Source organism: Puccinia triticina, chromosome 18A, assembly GCF_026914185.1.
Source record: "Puccinia triticina chromosome 18A, complete sequence".
Taxonomy (NCBI): domain Eukaryota; kingdom Fungi; phylum Basidiomycota; class Pucciniomycetes; order Pucciniales; family Pucciniaceae; genus Puccinia; species Puccinia triticina.
Window position 1 is genome coordinate 1,934,570 of NC_070575.1, and position 18,336 is coordinate 1,952,905.

Here is an 18,336-nt window from a genome sequence, read left to right on the forward strand (position 1 = left end):
AGGGTGCTTTCATCGCTAGATGTACGCGTGTTGGCGTCGAGAGCGATAGGATGAGTAGTTTTGAGGCGTCCGCGGCCTCACGAGAGATGAGATTAATTTCTGACCCTGTGTCTATCAGAATGCGGATGGGGGTGTCCTCCAGTGTCATTGTCATGATGACGCGAGCTGGGGGTCAAGGTTGCTTGGCTATTGCCTGAGGTTCGAGGTGCGAGGGTGCGGGGGGCGAGGGTGCGGGGGGCGAGGGTGCGGGGGGCGAGGGTGCGGGGGGCGAGGGTGCGGGGGGCGAGGGTGCGGGGGGCGAGGGTGCGGGGGGCGAGGGTGCGAGGGGTGAGGCCATCGTGTGACAGCTCCGAGTTAGGTTCAAGAAAAAAAAAGTGTAAGCTCGGCGAGCAAGCTTCACTAATGGGGGCGCAAGGGCAGGAGCAAGGCACAGGCGGGGCACAATACAAGGTCTTAACCTTGGAGGGGAGCACTTCTGGAACCTAACTAGGGATGCATTGCAAACTAGTCCAGGGGAAGTGTCAGTACTTCCCTCTATATACAACAGAGAGAGGAGAAAGGGAAGAGGAAGGGTTGGGTGCTCACCTACACGGAAGTTGCACGGATCAAGGTTTCGCCCGTCAAAACTGCTGTCAAAGACAAAACACCCGCCTGATTGACCGCCCACCTGTCGGCCTCCGGTCAGCCGTCAAACTGCCAGCCGAATTAACAGCCAAACGGCCGGCACTTGACTTCAGGCAAGTTTAACATAACTTGCCTGGGGTCGGTTTGCCAAGGAACGCGCTTGACCTGACAACAGCCGGTGGGAACAGTGGCAAGATGCCGGCCTCCAGGCTAACCCAAAAAAAAGGGCAGAGGGGGCCAAGACAAAGTCCGCCCATCAGAGGGACACGTCACCCTCGGCCACCCATCCACCCGCCTCTTTTTCTCTAAGTCCACTCATTGGATCACCGCCACCCTCCATCTCCCCCACATCCTTCAATGTGTCCCTCTGCGCCTGCCTCCTCCTTGCCTGGCCCACACCGCATCCACAGCACGCCAACCTCCACATCATCCATCGAGCTCCGCATCTTGCTCGGCTTTTTAAAGGGTGATTATCGAGCTTGGCGTTCCCTCAGGCACGATTATTGGGTTTGACATCAACACAACCCTCTTTAGTGGCAACAAAGCGCCGGCCTGCTCGGTCTATGGCCTCGACAGACTCAGCCCTGCCCCAGACTCGCTGGATGATGCTCAGGTGTGCCCTCCGCATATACATATTTACATTACCAGCCCACATCCGCTCCAATCTTGAGCTGACGAGAGCCTGCCTGAATCTGATCCAGTGGTGCAAACTTTTGCCGGTCGTTCCATAGGATCAATCACCAAGCCGTTTGTTCCGATCAAAGATGGAGTGCTGATGCCCGCGAGCGTTCTGATGAAGAAAGCGGCGGAGATGGTGAGAAGGGTGCCAATTCTCCCCCTGACAAGGGCGGCGTTTGAGCTGTACGGGGCGGTGATCAAGGCACATCTGGATGGGCAAGCAAGCTCAAACGAGCTCCGGACCAAAGTTGTCAACTTTGGCACGGCGCTCAAGTCCGACCATGTTCCAAAAAAAAATGTCAAATGCAATGATAACAAAAAAAAGTGCCCAGGTGGCTGTAAAACCAAAATGAGTGTGTCTTGTGAGTTGACCCAAGAATAGTGAGCGTAATTACCGGCAAATTGGTGGCTATTTGTCGTCAAAGGGCGGTCAACAAGCCCTGACCGGTTTTTCTAGGGGGTCTCGGGTTGGACGGCGAGTTGCCGGATGGGTCAAGGTGCCCTATGTTTTGCCAGCGCGTTCTCCAATTGCGCATTGGCGGGGGTGCCGCCCAGTTCGGCGGTCCGCTTGACGGTTGACTGGAGGCCGGCATCTGAACAGTCAAGAATGGCTGGGGCGCGTCCGTCAAATTGACGGCCAAACTTTGGGCGCTTTGGCGGCGATGTGCAACTGCCGTGTAGTCCAGGGGAAGTGTCAGTACTTCCCTGCTGGACTACACGGCGGGGGTGCTTCCTGGCCCGCGCATTTGTGGAGACGACGGGATCACCGGCTCTGTGAAATCCACGTGGATTTCACTGCTCCCCCCGTTGTCTCCACCCTCCCGTGGAAAATGCGTGGAGACGACGGGCTTTCCCGTTGTCTCCACCCGCCTGGGATTTCCACGTCATTCTGATGGGGAAAATGACGAGGATTCCACGGCTGCCCCTGGGATCCCGGTGGAAACTGTCCACGTGAGTTCCTCGTCGTTCTCAACGACAAGGAACCCACGGATGCCCTTGCATTGCCGGTGTTAGGGTTATTTCAGTGATATCGGCTGGGTCATGTGCGTCTTGAAGACAATCAACGGCTCCCAAGGGAAGCGACGACTTTATCCCCGGCCTCGCCATCCCGCCCTCTGACCCTTCAGTCCCACTTCCTCACGGCCCCCGGAGGTGGGCACAGCCGGGTGGTTCGCTTCAACGCATTTCATCCTAGCCGGGCAATGCTCAAGGTGAGCATTCACATCCCTCCCTAAAGAAGACCGGGATCTTCAAGCTAAGAGCGCCAGCAACCTTCAATCAGTATTGGAAGAGTTCCAGTCAGGTAACATCTTTTTGGCCATTATGGTTTGTATAAATTGTATATTTGACCTTACCTTCACCTCTTTCAACTCCCTCAAGATAGCCAAAGAATCCAAAATTCATTCGGCCGTTGGCGACACCCAGGCTTGGCTTATCGAGGCCGAAACAAAGCTACTGGCTTTTGAACAAAAAGCGCAAGACGCTGAGGTAAGCATCCTTTCACTTAAGCGCTGGTCCTCACATTATCGTCAATATATCTGATGTCCCATCTATATAGGCTAAACTTGCGGCCAGCGAATCAGGTGCAGCACTGTGCGAATCACTGAAAAAAGAACTGAAGGAGAAGAATCTGCTTGTTGGGAAGCTTCAGCATGAAGGTGAGTCGTTCCTTCCAATCAGCTATGCCTATCCTACGCTCACATTGATGTGGATGTACCCGTCGATCCCCTGCAGCGGTCATACTGAACAAGCATCTGACTGAGGCTCTTCGTTGATTGAGGAAAGACAGCACAGAACACAGTGTTGACCGGTGAGCTCTGGTTTTTGATTGCTCCACTCTAGAAACTTGTTTGGATTGTCACCCTGACGCTGTATTTCCATCTACGACTGATTTGGTCTGTCCTAGACGACTGGTCACAAATGTGTTGATTTCATTCATTCTGACTCCAAGAGAAGACACAAAACTTTTTGAGATGCGTGCCGACCATCCCAACTCGCTGTGCACCAAGATCCGGGCCCCTCGTCAATTTTGGCAATTCAACAACAACATGAACACTGTGCTCTGCTCGTCGACCCCTTCAAGCTCAGCCAGCTGATCTTCCTCACTGTCAAACATCCAGTCCACCTTGAGCTCATCAAGCGCAAGTTCAACAGACGCAAGGCCACCAACGACCAAGTCCTGAGGCCCGTCGTGCTGAGCTCACCCCAATCATCCCCAATCTTTGCTGCAAAGATCAAGAGATGTTTTTTTGTCCAATCCGACATCCCTATCATTTCTCTCACATTTCCCTGATTTCATTTGTGTTTTTTTATCTTTGTCATTTTTTTCATCTATCTCTTTTTTCATCTATGTATCTCTTTTTTTGATGTTTTCACAACAGCCATTTGGATTGCAATGCAGCGTGTGGTACCCTGGCGGTACCACATTCTGCTACATTACTACCCGCGGATATGATCCGCTCCGCCCCAGGCTAGCCAGTCAAACCACGGGGGAAAGCTGAGTGGCCTCTCGGCGGCCCCACCAGCGCGTGGGTATCACGGCGATTCCACAGGGAGTCCACGGTTGAAGGACCCGTGATCCACCTGTGGGCCCGACCTCCACGTCAGGATCACAGGGAATCCACAGGGATTCCACGCGTAGCCAAAAGCTGCCGTGGAATCCACGGGTGATCCTCCCGGTGGTGACCCCGTGATTCCCTGGACCTCCAGCCGCTGGTCCGACCTCGCGCGCGGCTACCACGTGGAGTCCTTGTGGATTCCGCGTGATTTCCCCGTGGATGGACTCCCCGGGTGTAGGAGGGCGCGGGCCGGCGAGGTCTAAGAACTCGGTCGGAGGTGGTTTGGTGACACCCTTGTGACTCCTTTGGTGAGGATGCGGGGTGCGAGCTCACACCCTCCCGGTCGACTGCCATATTGAGCAGTCAACTGGGAGGAGTCCCTCCCGGTCGACTTCCATACACAGCAGTCGAGGACTCCTCCCAGTCGACTGCTCGATATGGCAGTTGACCGGGAGGGACTCCTCCCAGTCGACTGCTTGATATGGCAGTCGACCGGGAGGGACTCCTCCCAGTCGACTGCTTGATATGGCAGCCGACCGGGAGGGACTTCTCCCGGTGGACTGCTGTGTATGGCAGTCGGCCGGGAACTCCTCCCGGTAATGTTATTGACCGGGAGGGATTCCTCCCGGTCAAAGTCTTTGTATATAGCTTTTGACTGGGTGGGATTCCTCTTTGTCAACAAGGGCGCTTACTCTTGTTGACCCGGAGGGATGGGGAGGTCAAGCATGTACCCATGACCTGCAATGCAAGGGACTTTGGATGAGTCAGGGGCAGCTGAGCATTTGCCTCAGGACTGAGTCTGTGCACCTCAGACCAAGCTTCCTGTACCTCAGTCTAGTGCATTTTGCACTATGGACTTAAGCTGAGGAAATTCCAAACTTTCCAGGGTGTACCACCCTGGGATTCACTCACTTAACACAGTTGTTTAGATAATTTGTACCTTGAGTCAGAATCTGTGCCTTCAGGATGGTTGTACATCAAGTCTATAATTAGTTTTTTTCTGCCAGAGTTCTCACTAATGATACTATTAAGGATATCTTGAGTAGGAATCTTTGCTGTCCCTTGGCTGAGTTAAATAAAGGGCCTGGGTGATTCAGGAAGGTGATCTATTTCAGTGGCACTGTTGGCTAGTATGTCAGGTGAAAATTCTTTGGAGAGCATCCGCGAGCTGCAGCAGTCCGTTTGTTCGCGCTTGAAAAATACAATCAAGGCAAGCACCCCAAAAATATGCTGGCAAAGTCATGCAAGCAGGCATGGCCATCCCTCCTCCCAACAGAGTGGCAGGATGGGGGACGGACGAACAGACATAAATAGGCCGAGCCTCCCCGGCGAAAGAACACACTTCTGGCAGCCAATCCAAGGTCTGGTCCGACTAAGTTTGGAGTGTGCGTGGTCCTGATCAGCGGGCCTGGCCCGGAGTTCATGGGCTTGTTCTGGGCAGAAGGGTCGGGGGCATGCCCTTCAAACCCAAGAAGGTTGTGGACATAGTAAGGGTGTTCAAAGTTGAAATCATAAAATTTTCAATGCATAAAATCATAAAATCATAAAACTTTCAAGTGATGATTTCATATGTACCATTCTAGAAATGTTGCTCTAATTTGAGTGCTTGGGTGCAACATATTTTCTAAGCTTAGAATTTTATGATTTTATGGTGTTATGATTTTATGCAAATCAACTTTGAACACCCTAAGTGCAGACTGCAGTATCTATGTACCACGGCCTGTACTCGGCAGATGTATCTGACACCGGTGTCAGAATTTGTTTTTTGTTTTGGGTGGCACAACCAATGTTGGCCCAGGTCCACCGTAGGTTAAATACAGCCAGTCCAAAAAAGCTTAGCTTCTTTGGATGGAATTTCCAGCGGAAATTCTTTCTGGATTTGCCAACCTGTGTGTATCCAACAACACAGTTTGACAGATGGATATCCATCCCCACGAGTGCAGTTGCTATTGGTGGCGCCGTTCAGTAGCAAAAAAAAATGCAGGCCGCTGGGGGGACCGGCACCATGACATCCGGGTGCGTTCGTCGGAGTGGGAGTCCAGGGTGAAAATTGGTCAAGGATTCTGATTCTGTAATCAAAATCCGGGAAAAACAGCCAGAAGTCTCTGATTGAGCTTGCCTGATTTTGATATAGGCATCCTGCATATATCAAAATGTCCAACCTTGTCACTTCATTGCATACAAGGTTGGTAAATCCCATAGGCAGTGGAAATTCCCTCCAAAGCATCCAAGCTTTTTAAGATTGGCTGTATGTACAGCATGCGCGTCGGCACATACCCAGGCACTCCGTGTTATGTTTTGGGTGTATACTTGTTATTAGCATATTGTTTGTGGTGATGCTTCTATTGTGTTTTTTGTCTTACTCTAAAAGACTCCTCCCTGGGATGCCGGTGAACCTTCTTTGCTTGTTTCTCACCAACATCCCAGGTAAGCTCTATTGTTCTACTCTCATCACTTTCATCTGTTCCTTTGTTTTCTCCTTTCTCTCTCTCATGGATTGAAATTTACTCTCTTTGCTTGTTTCTCACCAACATCCCAGGCCAGAGCATGGGAGGTTATGAGCCCTCTCTCTTGCTAGGAGTTCAAGGCGTTTTGTATCAGAGAGTCCGCCTTGCAAAAATCCAATTGAATCCATTTATTTTCAGATCAGATCCGTCATGTCGGACAACCGCTCTGGCAATCACATTGGCAATTGCGAGGGGAGACCTGCCTTAACTGCAAGGTCAACTTCACAAGGACGCCACGCTTCCCAACCCATTCTCCCTACCCACTCCTCATCATCCACTCTTGCTCATACTTTAGAGTTGGGGTGACCGACCGGTGCGCAACAAATGGAGGCGCTTTTTGACAGTGTGGCTTCTACGTCAAAGCAACAGTGGGCCGCTACGCTAAACTACGCTATTTTAGCCCTAAAGTTTGGCGTAGCGGCAAAAAGCGCCAACCTTTTTTGAATAGCGTTAGCGCGCTGTTAGCGCCGCTACGCTTCGCTAATTTTCAGCGGCGCTAACAGCATACCAATTTTTGTTTAGTGTTAGCGCTACGCTACAGCCGCTACGCTACGCTACGCTACGCTACGCTACGCTACGTTGCGCTAAGGCGCTTTTAGCGGAAAAAAGGCACTTTTTTGCCGCAAAAAACGCTTTAGCGCAGCATAGCGTGCCCTCTTTTGCGCCTTGCGTGCTTAGCGTTAGCGCAATTGCGCGCATCTACGCTAACGCTACGCTAAAAGCTAAAATAGCTTTGCATCCTTTGCGCGTAGCGTTAGCGCAGATGCGCGCAATTGCGCTAACGCTACGCTAAAAAATAGCGCATTTGCGCTGCGCTACGCTACGCTAACAGCTATGTTAGCGTAGCTGACCCACTGTTGGTCAAAGGGAGCCGATAATAGGGTGTCATCCTTGGTGGGCGCAGGCGCTTCCTCATCTTCGTTGGACAACACTGGCCCCACTGTCACAGACAAAGGCAAAGCCACTGGGCCAACCATCACTCTTCACCCACCCACCCCGGAGCAGTCAAGTTGCCAAAAGCAATCATCATCTTCTTCGTCTGGGGAGAAACTTGTTCTCAATAACAAGACGGTGCAACAGTTTGTCACTTTTCAGCGACTGCAACGGGCGTTGAACGCCGTGGCGACTCCAGCGGCTCCGGCGGCCCGGCGATTGCAACTCAGCCCTCCGCACGTGAGCTCAACGCTACACTTCACAAGTGGCTCACGAGCGTCCCAAAACTCGCAATCGACGGTGCAAATTACACCACCTGGTTGATCATGGTGCAGCAGGTGGTCGGAGGCACGATTGGTCGAGCAATCTCTCTAGCTGGACCGGACTTAGTTTTGGACAACACTGAGGAGAACCTGTTGAAGACGGCTATCATCTACTTGGTCAACAACAACCTCAAGGCGAGCGTCACTGAACAATCTTCTGGTTTGGCAGCCCTCAAGCTCATTTCGGACACCTTCACGTTACGTAGTCGCACGGCCCACTTGGGGCTAGTCAAAGAGATGCTGAACCTCAAGTTCAATCACTTCAATTGGTCGGCAAGCATCAATGCCCATTTCCGTCGAATTGAAAATATGTCCAAGCAACTTTTCCGCTCTGGTTTTGTACTCACCGAAGCATCATTCATCGGTCTCATTTTTCACCTCACGCTTCCTAACCTTGAGTCCCACCCTTTTGTCAATGTGGCGCGGCAAATCAATCAGCGCATCGGTTGCGGGGATGCTGAGGTCAACAATACTGAGCTGGTGCGTCTGGCTAAAACGGAGCTCACACTTTTCCATCAACATCGGCGTGGTGGGAGCGACAGGCGCAATGAACGCGGCTCAAAGCCTACTCAGAATGATGGCGGTCAGTCCACCAAGCCCAACAACAACGGTAACTCTAAATGGTGTCACTGCTGCAAGTCGAACTTGCACTCTACTGCGGAGTGTGGTAAGTCTTTGGGGATCCCCTCGGGAGGCGGAGCTAACAATCCCTTCCGCAGCGGGCCCACTGCCAACAGCAATCCGTTTAGAGGAGCTTTGGCGCCGCCGCGAACCAATGTGCAAGGACATAGCCTCGACATGCCTGATGGAGGACCAACCACCAAGGTTCCCGACTCTGCCGTTCTACAATCTATCACCCTGGATGAGTTGACTGAACCAGTTACCCAGGAAGAAGTCAACTTCATCATCCAGCGGGGAGGACAGCTCTTGGGCTTAGACTCGTGTACTTCCCATACCTTCACAAATAATCTTTCTCTTTTGTTTGATCATCGTACCTTATCTGTTCCCATTCCTCTTACCGTTGCCACTCACGCTCCCCAATCCTTTGTCACTGTAGTTGGGAAGATGAAGCTTAGCAATAAATCCAGATCAATCACCTTCAAAAATGTTTATTTCAGCCTGGATGCCTCTTGCACTCTACTCTTGGCGGAAACACTTTGGCTTGGCAGGGGTCAACTTTCTGTAAATGATTGGGGAGATGCGTCTGTTACCTTCCCCAATGGCTTCTCAATACAGTCCTTTGCGATCAATCGATGATGGAAAATACCGGCAATCATCGACCAATCTTCCATTCCTATTGTTGTTGTTCCTCCTTCTACTTATTCTGCGTCCGCATCCCGGAGTATCCCCCCAGAAATCACGGGTTGCAATGTTAACATTAAAAATTCTGATGCACTCATGTGGCATCAACAACTCGGACACGTAAGCTTGAAGCGGATCATTAAGATGTGCGCCATTGGAAGTCTGCCGGGATTACCTGAGAGGTTAACAAACAAGGACTTTGTATGTGAAGACTGTCTGGTAAGCAAAAGTAAGCGGGTCTGGGTAAATCGTCTATCTGATGAGCCAGCATTGTGTCCTATGGACACCATTGTGTCGGATGTACTGGGCCCATTTGTTGAGCGATTTAGCAGTGTCAAGTACATAGTTGTCTTCAGGGACTTGGCAACCACTTACTCGGAAGGTTTCTTGATCAAAGCCAAAATTGACGTGTGCTTGAACTTCAAACAATACATCGCATGGATGGAAAGGCTCACTGGAAAGAAACTAAAGCGATTTTGAACGGATGGCGGCGGTGAATTCACGTCTAAAGCATTCATTGGTTGGCTACAGGACAAAGGAATCGAGCATCAACACTTGATGCTGTATGAGCCTGAACAAAATGGGGCTGCTGAACGTCTCCACCAAACAGTGGGTGAAATGGCAAGGACGGCACTGATCTCTTCGGGACTTCCCTTGAAATTCTGGGGATTTGCTTATCTCTGGGGGTACTTCGCCCATAATCGTCTAATCAATTCACTCACTGGCGACAAAACACCACTTGAACTCATGTTTGGTAAAAAACCAATTTTTGATTGTCTCCGGACCTTTGGTGAGGTGGCATTTGTCCACAAGCCCAATCTCTACCGTCAAAACAAGACCAACCAGCAAGTGTGGTGTTGTAACCTGGTTGGTTACATGCAAGGGGGCAAAGGCTGGATTTTTTGGGTACCTACAAACAACACCTTCTTCAAGTCCTCCATTGCCACATTTCCTTACTCAAATCAATCTTCTATCAATCCTCCTGAACCCATTCAAACCTCTCTGACAACTTCAAACTCTACAAACAGGATCCTCAACAATGGGCCAGAGCCTACAGCTACTGAAAATGATCCTCTATCTGTACCTGGACACAACGGAGAACTGACAACAGTTTTGTGTGACCCACCAGTGCGACGGTCTATTGAAAAATTGCTGAATACCAAGGAGACTTCTCCCATGATTTTCAATGCAGCCTTGGTTCTGGGCACGGACTCTGCCGAGAAAACCGTTGAGGCGCAATCTCCTGAGAAGACAGGACTTTTGGCTGTGACTTTAAGCCAGCTTCTACCTCGAAATTACGCGCGAGCAATTGCGTGCAGGGAAGGAGACCGATGGGCAGCCAATGTGGATACCAAACTATCCAATATCTGGAGCATGAAAGTCTGGCACTTCGAGCACATGCCAGCCGGCAGGAAGGAGACTGACACCCGCTAGCTGTTTGACATTAAGAGGAACCAGGATGGATCAATGAAAAAGTATAAAGCAAGGTACATTGTCTGTGGTTTCAGCCAGATCTTCAGCCAAGACTATCACAATACTTGGGCTCCTATGTCTACTTTTGCTTCCCTCCGGATTTTGTTCACGGTGGCTACTGCAAACGGGTGGTCAATTGAATCTTTTGGCATTACTGCGGCGTACCTCCAGGGAGAGATTGATGAGGATATCTGGATCAAGGTTCCTGATGGCATGACGGTGCTGGAAGAGCACCGGGGGAAGTCTCTCAAGCTGGAAAAAGGGCTTTACGGCACAAAGCAAGGAGGCAGGTGCTGGTGGAAGCACTTTGTTCAAGTAATGGAGGATATTGGTTTCCATGTCAGTCATTACGATGATTTGTTCTATCACATGCAGCGTGGCAACAAAAATTTTTTGGTTTGGATCCACGTCAATGATGAGGTCGTGACGGCATCCTCAGTTGCCATCATGTCAGAATTCCGCCTTGCTCTTGAGGCTAAACTCCGGAAGACCTGGGAAGGGGAAATACACAACATCGTCGGCATCAAAGTTGAGAGACCATCGGCACACAAGATAGTGCTATCTCAACCGTTCTTGACTTGTAAAATACTCAAAACTTTTACCACTGACACAACTCTTCCGCGTACCGTGCCAATCAAAGACACTAACTCCTTAACATTGACGCAATCAGACAAAGAAATTGTGAATCCAAATGGGTACTTATCTATTGTTGGCTCTCTCAATTACCTGGCCGTGGCTACACGCCCAGATCTCTCATTTGCTGTTGGCTTCTTATCTTGTTTCTCTAAGGCTCCCACCAAGCGACACTGGGCGGCAGTACAACAAGCTCTAGGGTACATCAAGGCTTATGGGTGTTGAGAAATCGTCATTGAGCCTCAAAAGGATGACAATCGGATGCTGACGTGGGTGGATGCCAACTGGGGTGGAAAATTTGCCCGATCTACTCACGGCTCGGTAACAACCCTCTTTGGATCACCAATCCTCTGGGCAAGTAAGCGCCAACCCTCAGTCGCGACGTCAACTTGTCAAGCGGAGTTCATGGCACTCGGATGGGCAGCGCGTCACTTGGTGTGGTTGAAGGAACTTTTCTTTGACATGACTAATCAGACCATCACTCCCACGTTGATGTGCAACAATGAAGCGGCGGTGAAAATCTCCAAAGACAATCATGCCAACAAAAGGACGCGTCACTCCGATCGTGAATATTTCTATGTCAATGAACAATTACATTGGAAGCGGCTTGCCTTCCAATGGGTACCCACTGACCAGCAACTCGCGGACGTCATGACTAAGGCACTTAGACCCATGCCTTTTGAGAGGATCCTAGCCAGCCTCAAAATGTCACCCTCGGGGCGTGACATACGCGATGGCAAGTACCAGGGGGGATAGCATGCGCTAGCTGCGAGGATCATGCGCCCCCCGCGATTGTCTTTAACAAAAGTTTGTTTGATTAAGATAACAACACCTCTTGTGCTTCTCTTTTGTCTCTGAACCGCAGGTCCCGGACGCCTTCGTGGATTTTCTTCTTCTTTCTTTCTTTTGTTTACTTATTGAATCCATTTTTTTTTCTTTTTTCTGTTTTGGTGTTGGCTGTTCATTTATTTTTATTTTTTTCTCACAATTTTTTTTCTTTCTCTCCTTTATCTAACTGTGTTTCTGCTCAACTTTTTGATCAGTGGTCAGAGTCTTTTTGAGGGGGTGGCTGTTATGTTTTGGGTGTATACTTGTTATTAGCATATTGTTTGTGGTGATGCTTCTATTGTATTTTTTGTCTTACTCTAAAAGACTCCTCCCTGGGATGCCGGTGAACCTTCTTTTCCTCACTCTCTTTGCTTGTTTCTCACCGACATCCCAGGTAAGCTCTATTGTTCTACTCTCATCACTTTCATCTCTTCCTTTGTTTTCTCTTTTCTCTCTCTCATGGATCGAAATTTACTCTCTTTGCTTGTTTCTCACCGACATCCCAGGCCAGAGAATTAGACTCTGCAGCACCACACGGGGCGATTGAGCCGCCCCGGAAAGCAAAGGTATTGTACTGTATTGCAGTCGAGTAATGGATGACTTCTGTCGAGATCCGTAAGCCTTCCAGAAATGAGTTAGAACACAAATCAAAAGCTAGATTTCGCTGCAAAATTAACTTTGTGGGTCTCCAGCGGCATCTGCGAGCTGGTCCCAGATTGCAAGGGGAATCATCCGATACATAGCAACCGCCAGTGGGTCTCGACTCATACCTGATTGATGGGTCAAGTCTCAAGATTCCGAGCGGAGAAGACAGCAGTTTCAGGGCTGATCGGAGCTGCATAGGTGTTAAGACATTGTAAACGTATCGCATTCACCGCCATTTTCATCAAGTCCAGAGCGTCGGACTCTGTCGGACCAACACCCTGCAAGAGAAGTGGACGACTTCCCGTTGAGTCTGGGAGCCACCCAGATCTCAATTTACACACCCAACCTCTTAATTTTCAGTAAAAAGGAAAATGCTTTCCTAAGTTTGTAGTTCATTACTTTCATGTGCACTGTTTGTTGTTCTGGTAGGTGTCTTAATTTAGGAGTTAGAGATCTAGAGCTCTCTAAATGCCAACGGGAAGTCATCCAGTCTCTTGCAACTGATCTGAAACACTTCTCGTGGTTACCGCGAACATTTCCGAAATGTTTTGGGTTATAATGCATTTAGTTTTGTGAAACATTTCTGGTTGAAATGTGGTTTAATCCGGAAACATTTCAGGGTTAAAATTGTGAAATGCTTTGGCGTCTCGCAGCGATTGCGAAACGTTTACTGTTGACTTATAGTTTCCAGAAACGTTTGGGGGTAGAAACACCAAGCTTGACAGATTCTTTCCAAACTCCTGGCACTGAACACCAAACTTGTCGCGCCCGGAAATAGACCCCCTCCGCGCTCCGGGCCCGGCATGCATGTCTTGACAGGCGGCCGGAAACTCGTACAAGTCCAAACCTCGGCATGATTCCGGTCCTCAGGTTATTTCAAAGTAACACTGTATTCACCTCGATGATGAGGCTGTCAGGGCCTCTCAAGCCATCTACGATTGAGTTCCAAAAGGTTTGAAGTGTTTTTGAAATGGTTTTTCAAAATTTTAGGTTGCAGCCGTGGTGTAGCCGGAGATCCTGATGGAACACATTTTCTTCGATGACCAACTCTAAAGGGTCGTTCACAGACCGTCTAACGGTGCATGCCGGCCGTTGAAGAGTGTCCTCAGCTTGATGACCAGATTGTAGCGATCATCAAGATGTTTGATCGGGCATGTGACCCAACCTTTGATGACCGGTGCGAACCGGTCATCGAAGTGGCTGTTTTTTGCACGGTTAGAGTGTACTCGCCGATGACCAGGTTGCACTGGTCGTCGGTGGCTATCACATACATGTTTGAAGTGTACTCACCTCGATGACCGGTTCGTAATCGTATCGGTCGTCGAGGGTTGATTGGTTTGTACTGATAACCGGATGGGCTGGTCGGTCGTTGATGCTGTATGTTTCCTTGGCCGGTGACCGGTGTGATGTTGAGCCCGGTTGTTGAAGGGGATCATATGGGGGAGGAGTTCAATGTGAAAGGGAGTTGAGGTTGTAGGCCTCGAGCACGATATGTCTATTTTAGGGACGGCTGTAGTTTTCGACTTTCAATGGCGCCAACTCCAAAAAACCTGCTCATGAAAAACGCGGTCGGTTCGGAAGCGAAGAGGCTACGATTGATCAATTCCTCGAAAGTGAGGATCTTGAGTGAACTTTCAAAGCTTAAGACCACCATGCCAGGCAGTCAGTCTCTCTCATCTTGAGATGACTTGGGTAGAAGTGCTCCTGATTTCAGTTGCACGAGTGGATTCAGGTCAATTGACGCGTCAAAAATTAAAGAGTCACCTCGCAGCTCGAAAAGAATAGGAAGACCAAACACTATATTCCAGCTGATCGTATGCTACGTCCCTGGAATCGGGAGATGGACACAAGATGGCCCACAAACAGGACCCCGTCTCAACTCATCATCGTGACCCGTTTCTCAGAGGTAACCCATTGTCATCTCTCAGAAAGGTTAGAAATCGAACGTTTTTTCTCCCATCCCTTCCCCAGAACTCAGATGTATTCTTTAACACTCACTCATCATCATCCCTCCGCAGGAAAAATCCTGGAATTAGATTCTGATCCCGATTACGAAGACGTTTCCGAGCGGAGCCACAGGAAGAATTGTCACCTCCAGCAGGTAAGATCGTTCTTCCACGTCCCCATGGGATCCTGCCAAGAAGCTAACCGTTGAAAATTCTCACTTGGGGTGGTCGCAAAAGAGAGAGATAACAGTACATAAGTCGAGATCGAAAGCGGATTCGACGACATCATCCAAACAACAAGACTCGGCACATCTCTCACAACACAGCTCAACAACAAGGAGAAACCATCCGTGGCAGAAGAGGAACTCGCGTGCTCTCGCAACTAGCCAGACCAAACCCTAGCCTCTGGCTCAACTACAGGCCGCAAAAAGCGCAGTTCTCAGTGCCTGGCCACTTCAAGGACAATGACGATCAGCCTCTAGGTCAGGAAGAGGAACTGCTCGATGTCAATCAGAACATCGGCGAAACTTGTTATTTCGTCGGGGAAATTGTCGCTGTCAATGGCGAACCTATCTAAAAAGTCCTCTGAGCTTATCTTCCCCTTTCATTGATGTCGTCTCAAAAACCCTCGTGTGCCGGAGGTTTCCGTGTGTAGAGGAAAATTAACCGGTCATGGTGTGGGTGTGTGTTTTAGGCGGGGTATCCGGAGTCAACACTTGGCAATTCGCGAATACGTCAGACGATTGTGCGGCCTATGTAGGGCAACAGAACAAGAAAGCGGACAGAATACTGAAGATGCACGAAGATAACAACGTAGATCTCGATCTTAATGGCCTCGCGTTCGAATCCTTCTCCTCCAATAACAACGGCGTCGCCGACGATCCCTAATGGCAACCATCACCATCATTCTGCTTTCAAAAACGGCCCCAGATCTTTCCAGGGCTTCGACGATCCCCCGCCGGATGCGCGGGCTCAACTGGCCCCCGATGGATCGTTTTTTGCATTATTTTTCTTCAAAAAAACTGGCAAGATTCAATTTTGCTCGCACTCCTACCCACTCGCGGATCTTCTTTAGATTTCAAATTTTGTTCTTCTTGAGCCACCCTTTCACAATTTCCGTATTTCTACGAAACATCTCAACTCTTTTTGAAATGTATTGCCAATCTTTAGACAGTTGTTCTATTTATATCTTCCCACTGGAATGAGGTTTGGTTTGTCGGGCTTTTTTGTTGATGGCGAGGATGATGACATTCCATCTTTAGTACTTAGTTTTATTTATGATCCAGGGATCTGGGTCAGTTGGCCTTACATATCACCATTTGGTATTATTGGGAAACCCCTGGAAACCCTCCAGGATCTGTTCCGAGGCACAGAGTATGTAGGTTGTCCTGCCCCACGCCAGGAGGGGATCTGAGCTGATCTGAGGGACTGCGCCGTGCTGCTGTGGCCCATGTCCAATTAGTCCCAGTCGAACTGGGCCATGGTGTCATGAAACTACGCTATACCAGGGAACCCATGAGACTGGTTTCACAACAAAGCTTTATTGGGATGGGTCACTCTTCTTCATATTATGAGGTATGTACACATGAAGTACGAAATCAAATTTGTTTTATGGATTGGGCGCTTTTGTTGTTTGGAAGGTAATCCCCAGTGCTCCGCGAGTCCGTTCCACCGCATGCATGCCTCTAGAATCCCATTAAACATCGGACCAATTTCTGATCACTCGTTCGCCTTTATCTTACAATGTTGACTCTGGAATGGCATTTGTTAATTTGCCTTGGCATTCTACTCCCCCATCATTTCAGTCTTACATTGGCAATGTCGCCCTGGTTCGCCGAAGCTGGAGTTAAGGAACCTTCAAATATCGAACCTGATATGTTCGGAGACTGGCCACCTTTGACACCTCTCGGTGATCCGGAGCTCCACAATGGTTTCCGAAATCCACACTCATACACTTTCTCTCCGCTTCATGATCCTCTTCACAGCCATGGAGAGCTCTTACTTCCACATGGTGTGTCCTCAACACACGCCATTTGTTTTTTACGGTGCTGATGTGAAAAAGCGCTCTACAGACCTTTTTTCTGACAACTGGTTCGTGGGAATGGGACCAGAATTCCCCGAGCATACACCGAGTATTGCATCCCCACTAGGAGAACATGTGAATTCCATGATTGTCAATGAAGCCATCGCTTACAAAGGTCAAATGCAGCTTAGTCTATATCAATGTGACATTTCCTCGGCCAAGTTGACTTGCTGATCAGATATCCGAGACCTTCGTTCCTTACTATATCTAGAGCCAGTTGAACAGGCCTCTAATCGGGATGAAATCCGAGATTGTTTACTGGGGAAACGCCCAAGAGCTGAACCAACAGGAGAAGTTGATACTCCACTCGAGCAAGCTGCACCCAAGCGATCCAAGCGGACATCTCCTCGAGATACGCTGGTAGATTTGTCCAACGTTGGTATAAAAGATGTCCGGAATATTCGTAGCCGCGCGCTGACAAGACTTAAGAATCAAGATAGGGAAGATGCAAAAATTACTCAAGAGTACGAAAAACGCATCAGAGGACAGTTGCAGAAGATTGCTCTCCCCGGTCCTCAATTGAAGCGTACAAACTGCAAAAACCTACCGATCACAATCTACCAAATCCCTTCAGCAACTCCGACGAACGAGTTCATATACCAGATGAAACCAAACAAATCCCTGATCAGACCAAATGATAAGAATTCAAAACCAAACACCAAGAATTCGGGACCAAACCAAGACAATTTACTAGGCGCAAAATACATTTATCACCGAACGCTCAAAATCTTCCAAGATATTAACCTTTACTCCAATTTTTTAAGGTTAGGTGGGCTAGATCAAACGATGTTAGGGGTGACGGGGAGTACACATGAAGAGTTCATAAAATGGCTTTTCACACTTTTGTTCGAAAAAACTCAGCGTACCTGGCCACTACTTGGTAAAATCACAGTTGAATATAAACCGACTGATTTTGACCAGTTCTTCCAAAGAAAAGCTCAGGAATGTCTGGTCGATCTACTTCTTGCCGACAGACAACTTGATATGCAAAGGACCTTCACTGCTACGTGCGATTTGATGGGTTATTTTTACGAAGAAGTTGCCTCTGGCATCTACCCCACCAACACTTGGGGGACCAGTGTTGACTTTCCCACATGCTTCAGCGCGGAATCTTACAGAAAAGAAGTTGTTGCGGCAATAATTAAAAACTATCACAGGACTACACCAATAAAACTTGCAAAGCTGCAAAAGCACCAACATGCAATGAATATGCTCAACTCCCACCATTTTAAATGAAGATGCTGCAGCATAACTGCCATTTTCACTCCATCCTGTTTTTTCTCTAACTGTAGCTGTAAAGGGCAGACAGTCACCATAGATTCAACATTTAAAAATTAACAATTACAGAAAACAAGAAGTTTGCGCAGATATCTATGAAAGCTTCAATTCCTCTCCATTTTAATACACCCCAAAATCTATGCAATTTCTCCAATTCTCCTCGGCCTTTTTTGGCAGAAATATAATATACTCAATCTGATTAATAAAAGTTACATCACAATTCTGGGGGGATTCTTCCATTGTGTCTTGCTGCACACTGCAAGAAAATATCAAGAAAATGCTGGCAGGTGACATGCAGAATGCTTGGATTGGAAATCAGCTCATGGTGTGGCCATGCTCTTAAATAGGGATGGTAGTTTGTACCTGGGTACCCGCCACAAGCATGAGTACTTGCCTGTAAATCCTCAAATTTTGGACACCTGCACCTGTGGGGGAGGCAGGGGGCAAGTGCACATGTACTTTTGCCAACCACTTGTGGGTTTGTTTGTTTTTTTGCGGCTGAAACTGGTCTTATTCAATCAATAA

At 48.9% G+C, this 18,336-nt stretch overlaps 3 protein-coding genes across 3 annotated transcripts; all 3 read left to right on the plus strand.

Moving 5' to 3' along the window:
* Positions 1-2,504: 2,504 nt before the first annotated feature.
* PtA15_18A249 (uncharacterized protein) lies at positions 2,505-3,231 on the plus strand (the record flags this gene model as incomplete). Its single annotated transcript, XM_053164769.1, has 4 exons — positions 2,505-2,513; positions 2,683-2,790; positions 2,861-2,960; positions 3,209-3,231. The coding sequence occupies 4 exons, from the start codon at positions 2,505-2,507 to the stop codon at positions 3,229-3,231; spliced, it is 240 nt and encodes a 79-aa protein (XP_053028746.1).
* An 11,124-nt stretch (positions 3,232-14,355) lies between these two features.
* Positions 14,356-15,338, plus strand: PtA15_18A250 (uncharacterized protein; the record flags this gene model as incomplete). The annotated part of the gene is made up of 4 exons (XM_053164771.1): positions 14,356-14,410; positions 14,523-14,605; positions 14,752-14,980; positions 15,145-15,338. 4 exons carry the CDS (start codon positions 14,356-14,358, stop codon positions 15,336-15,338), a joined length of 561 nt encoding a protein of 186 aa, XP_053028747.1.
* Positions 15,339-16,268: 930 nt separating this feature from the next.
* On the plus strand, positions 16,269-17,551 carry PtA15_18A251 (uncharacterized protein; the record flags this gene model as incomplete). The annotated part of the gene is made up of 4 exons (XM_053164772.1): positions 16,269-16,461; positions 16,562-16,648; positions 16,745-17,297; positions 17,395-17,551. 4 exons carry the CDS (start codon positions 16,269-16,271, stop codon positions 17,549-17,551), a joined length of 990 nt encoding a protein of 329 aa, XP_053028748.1.
* Between the last annotated feature and the right edge of the window lie 785 nt (positions 17,552-18,336).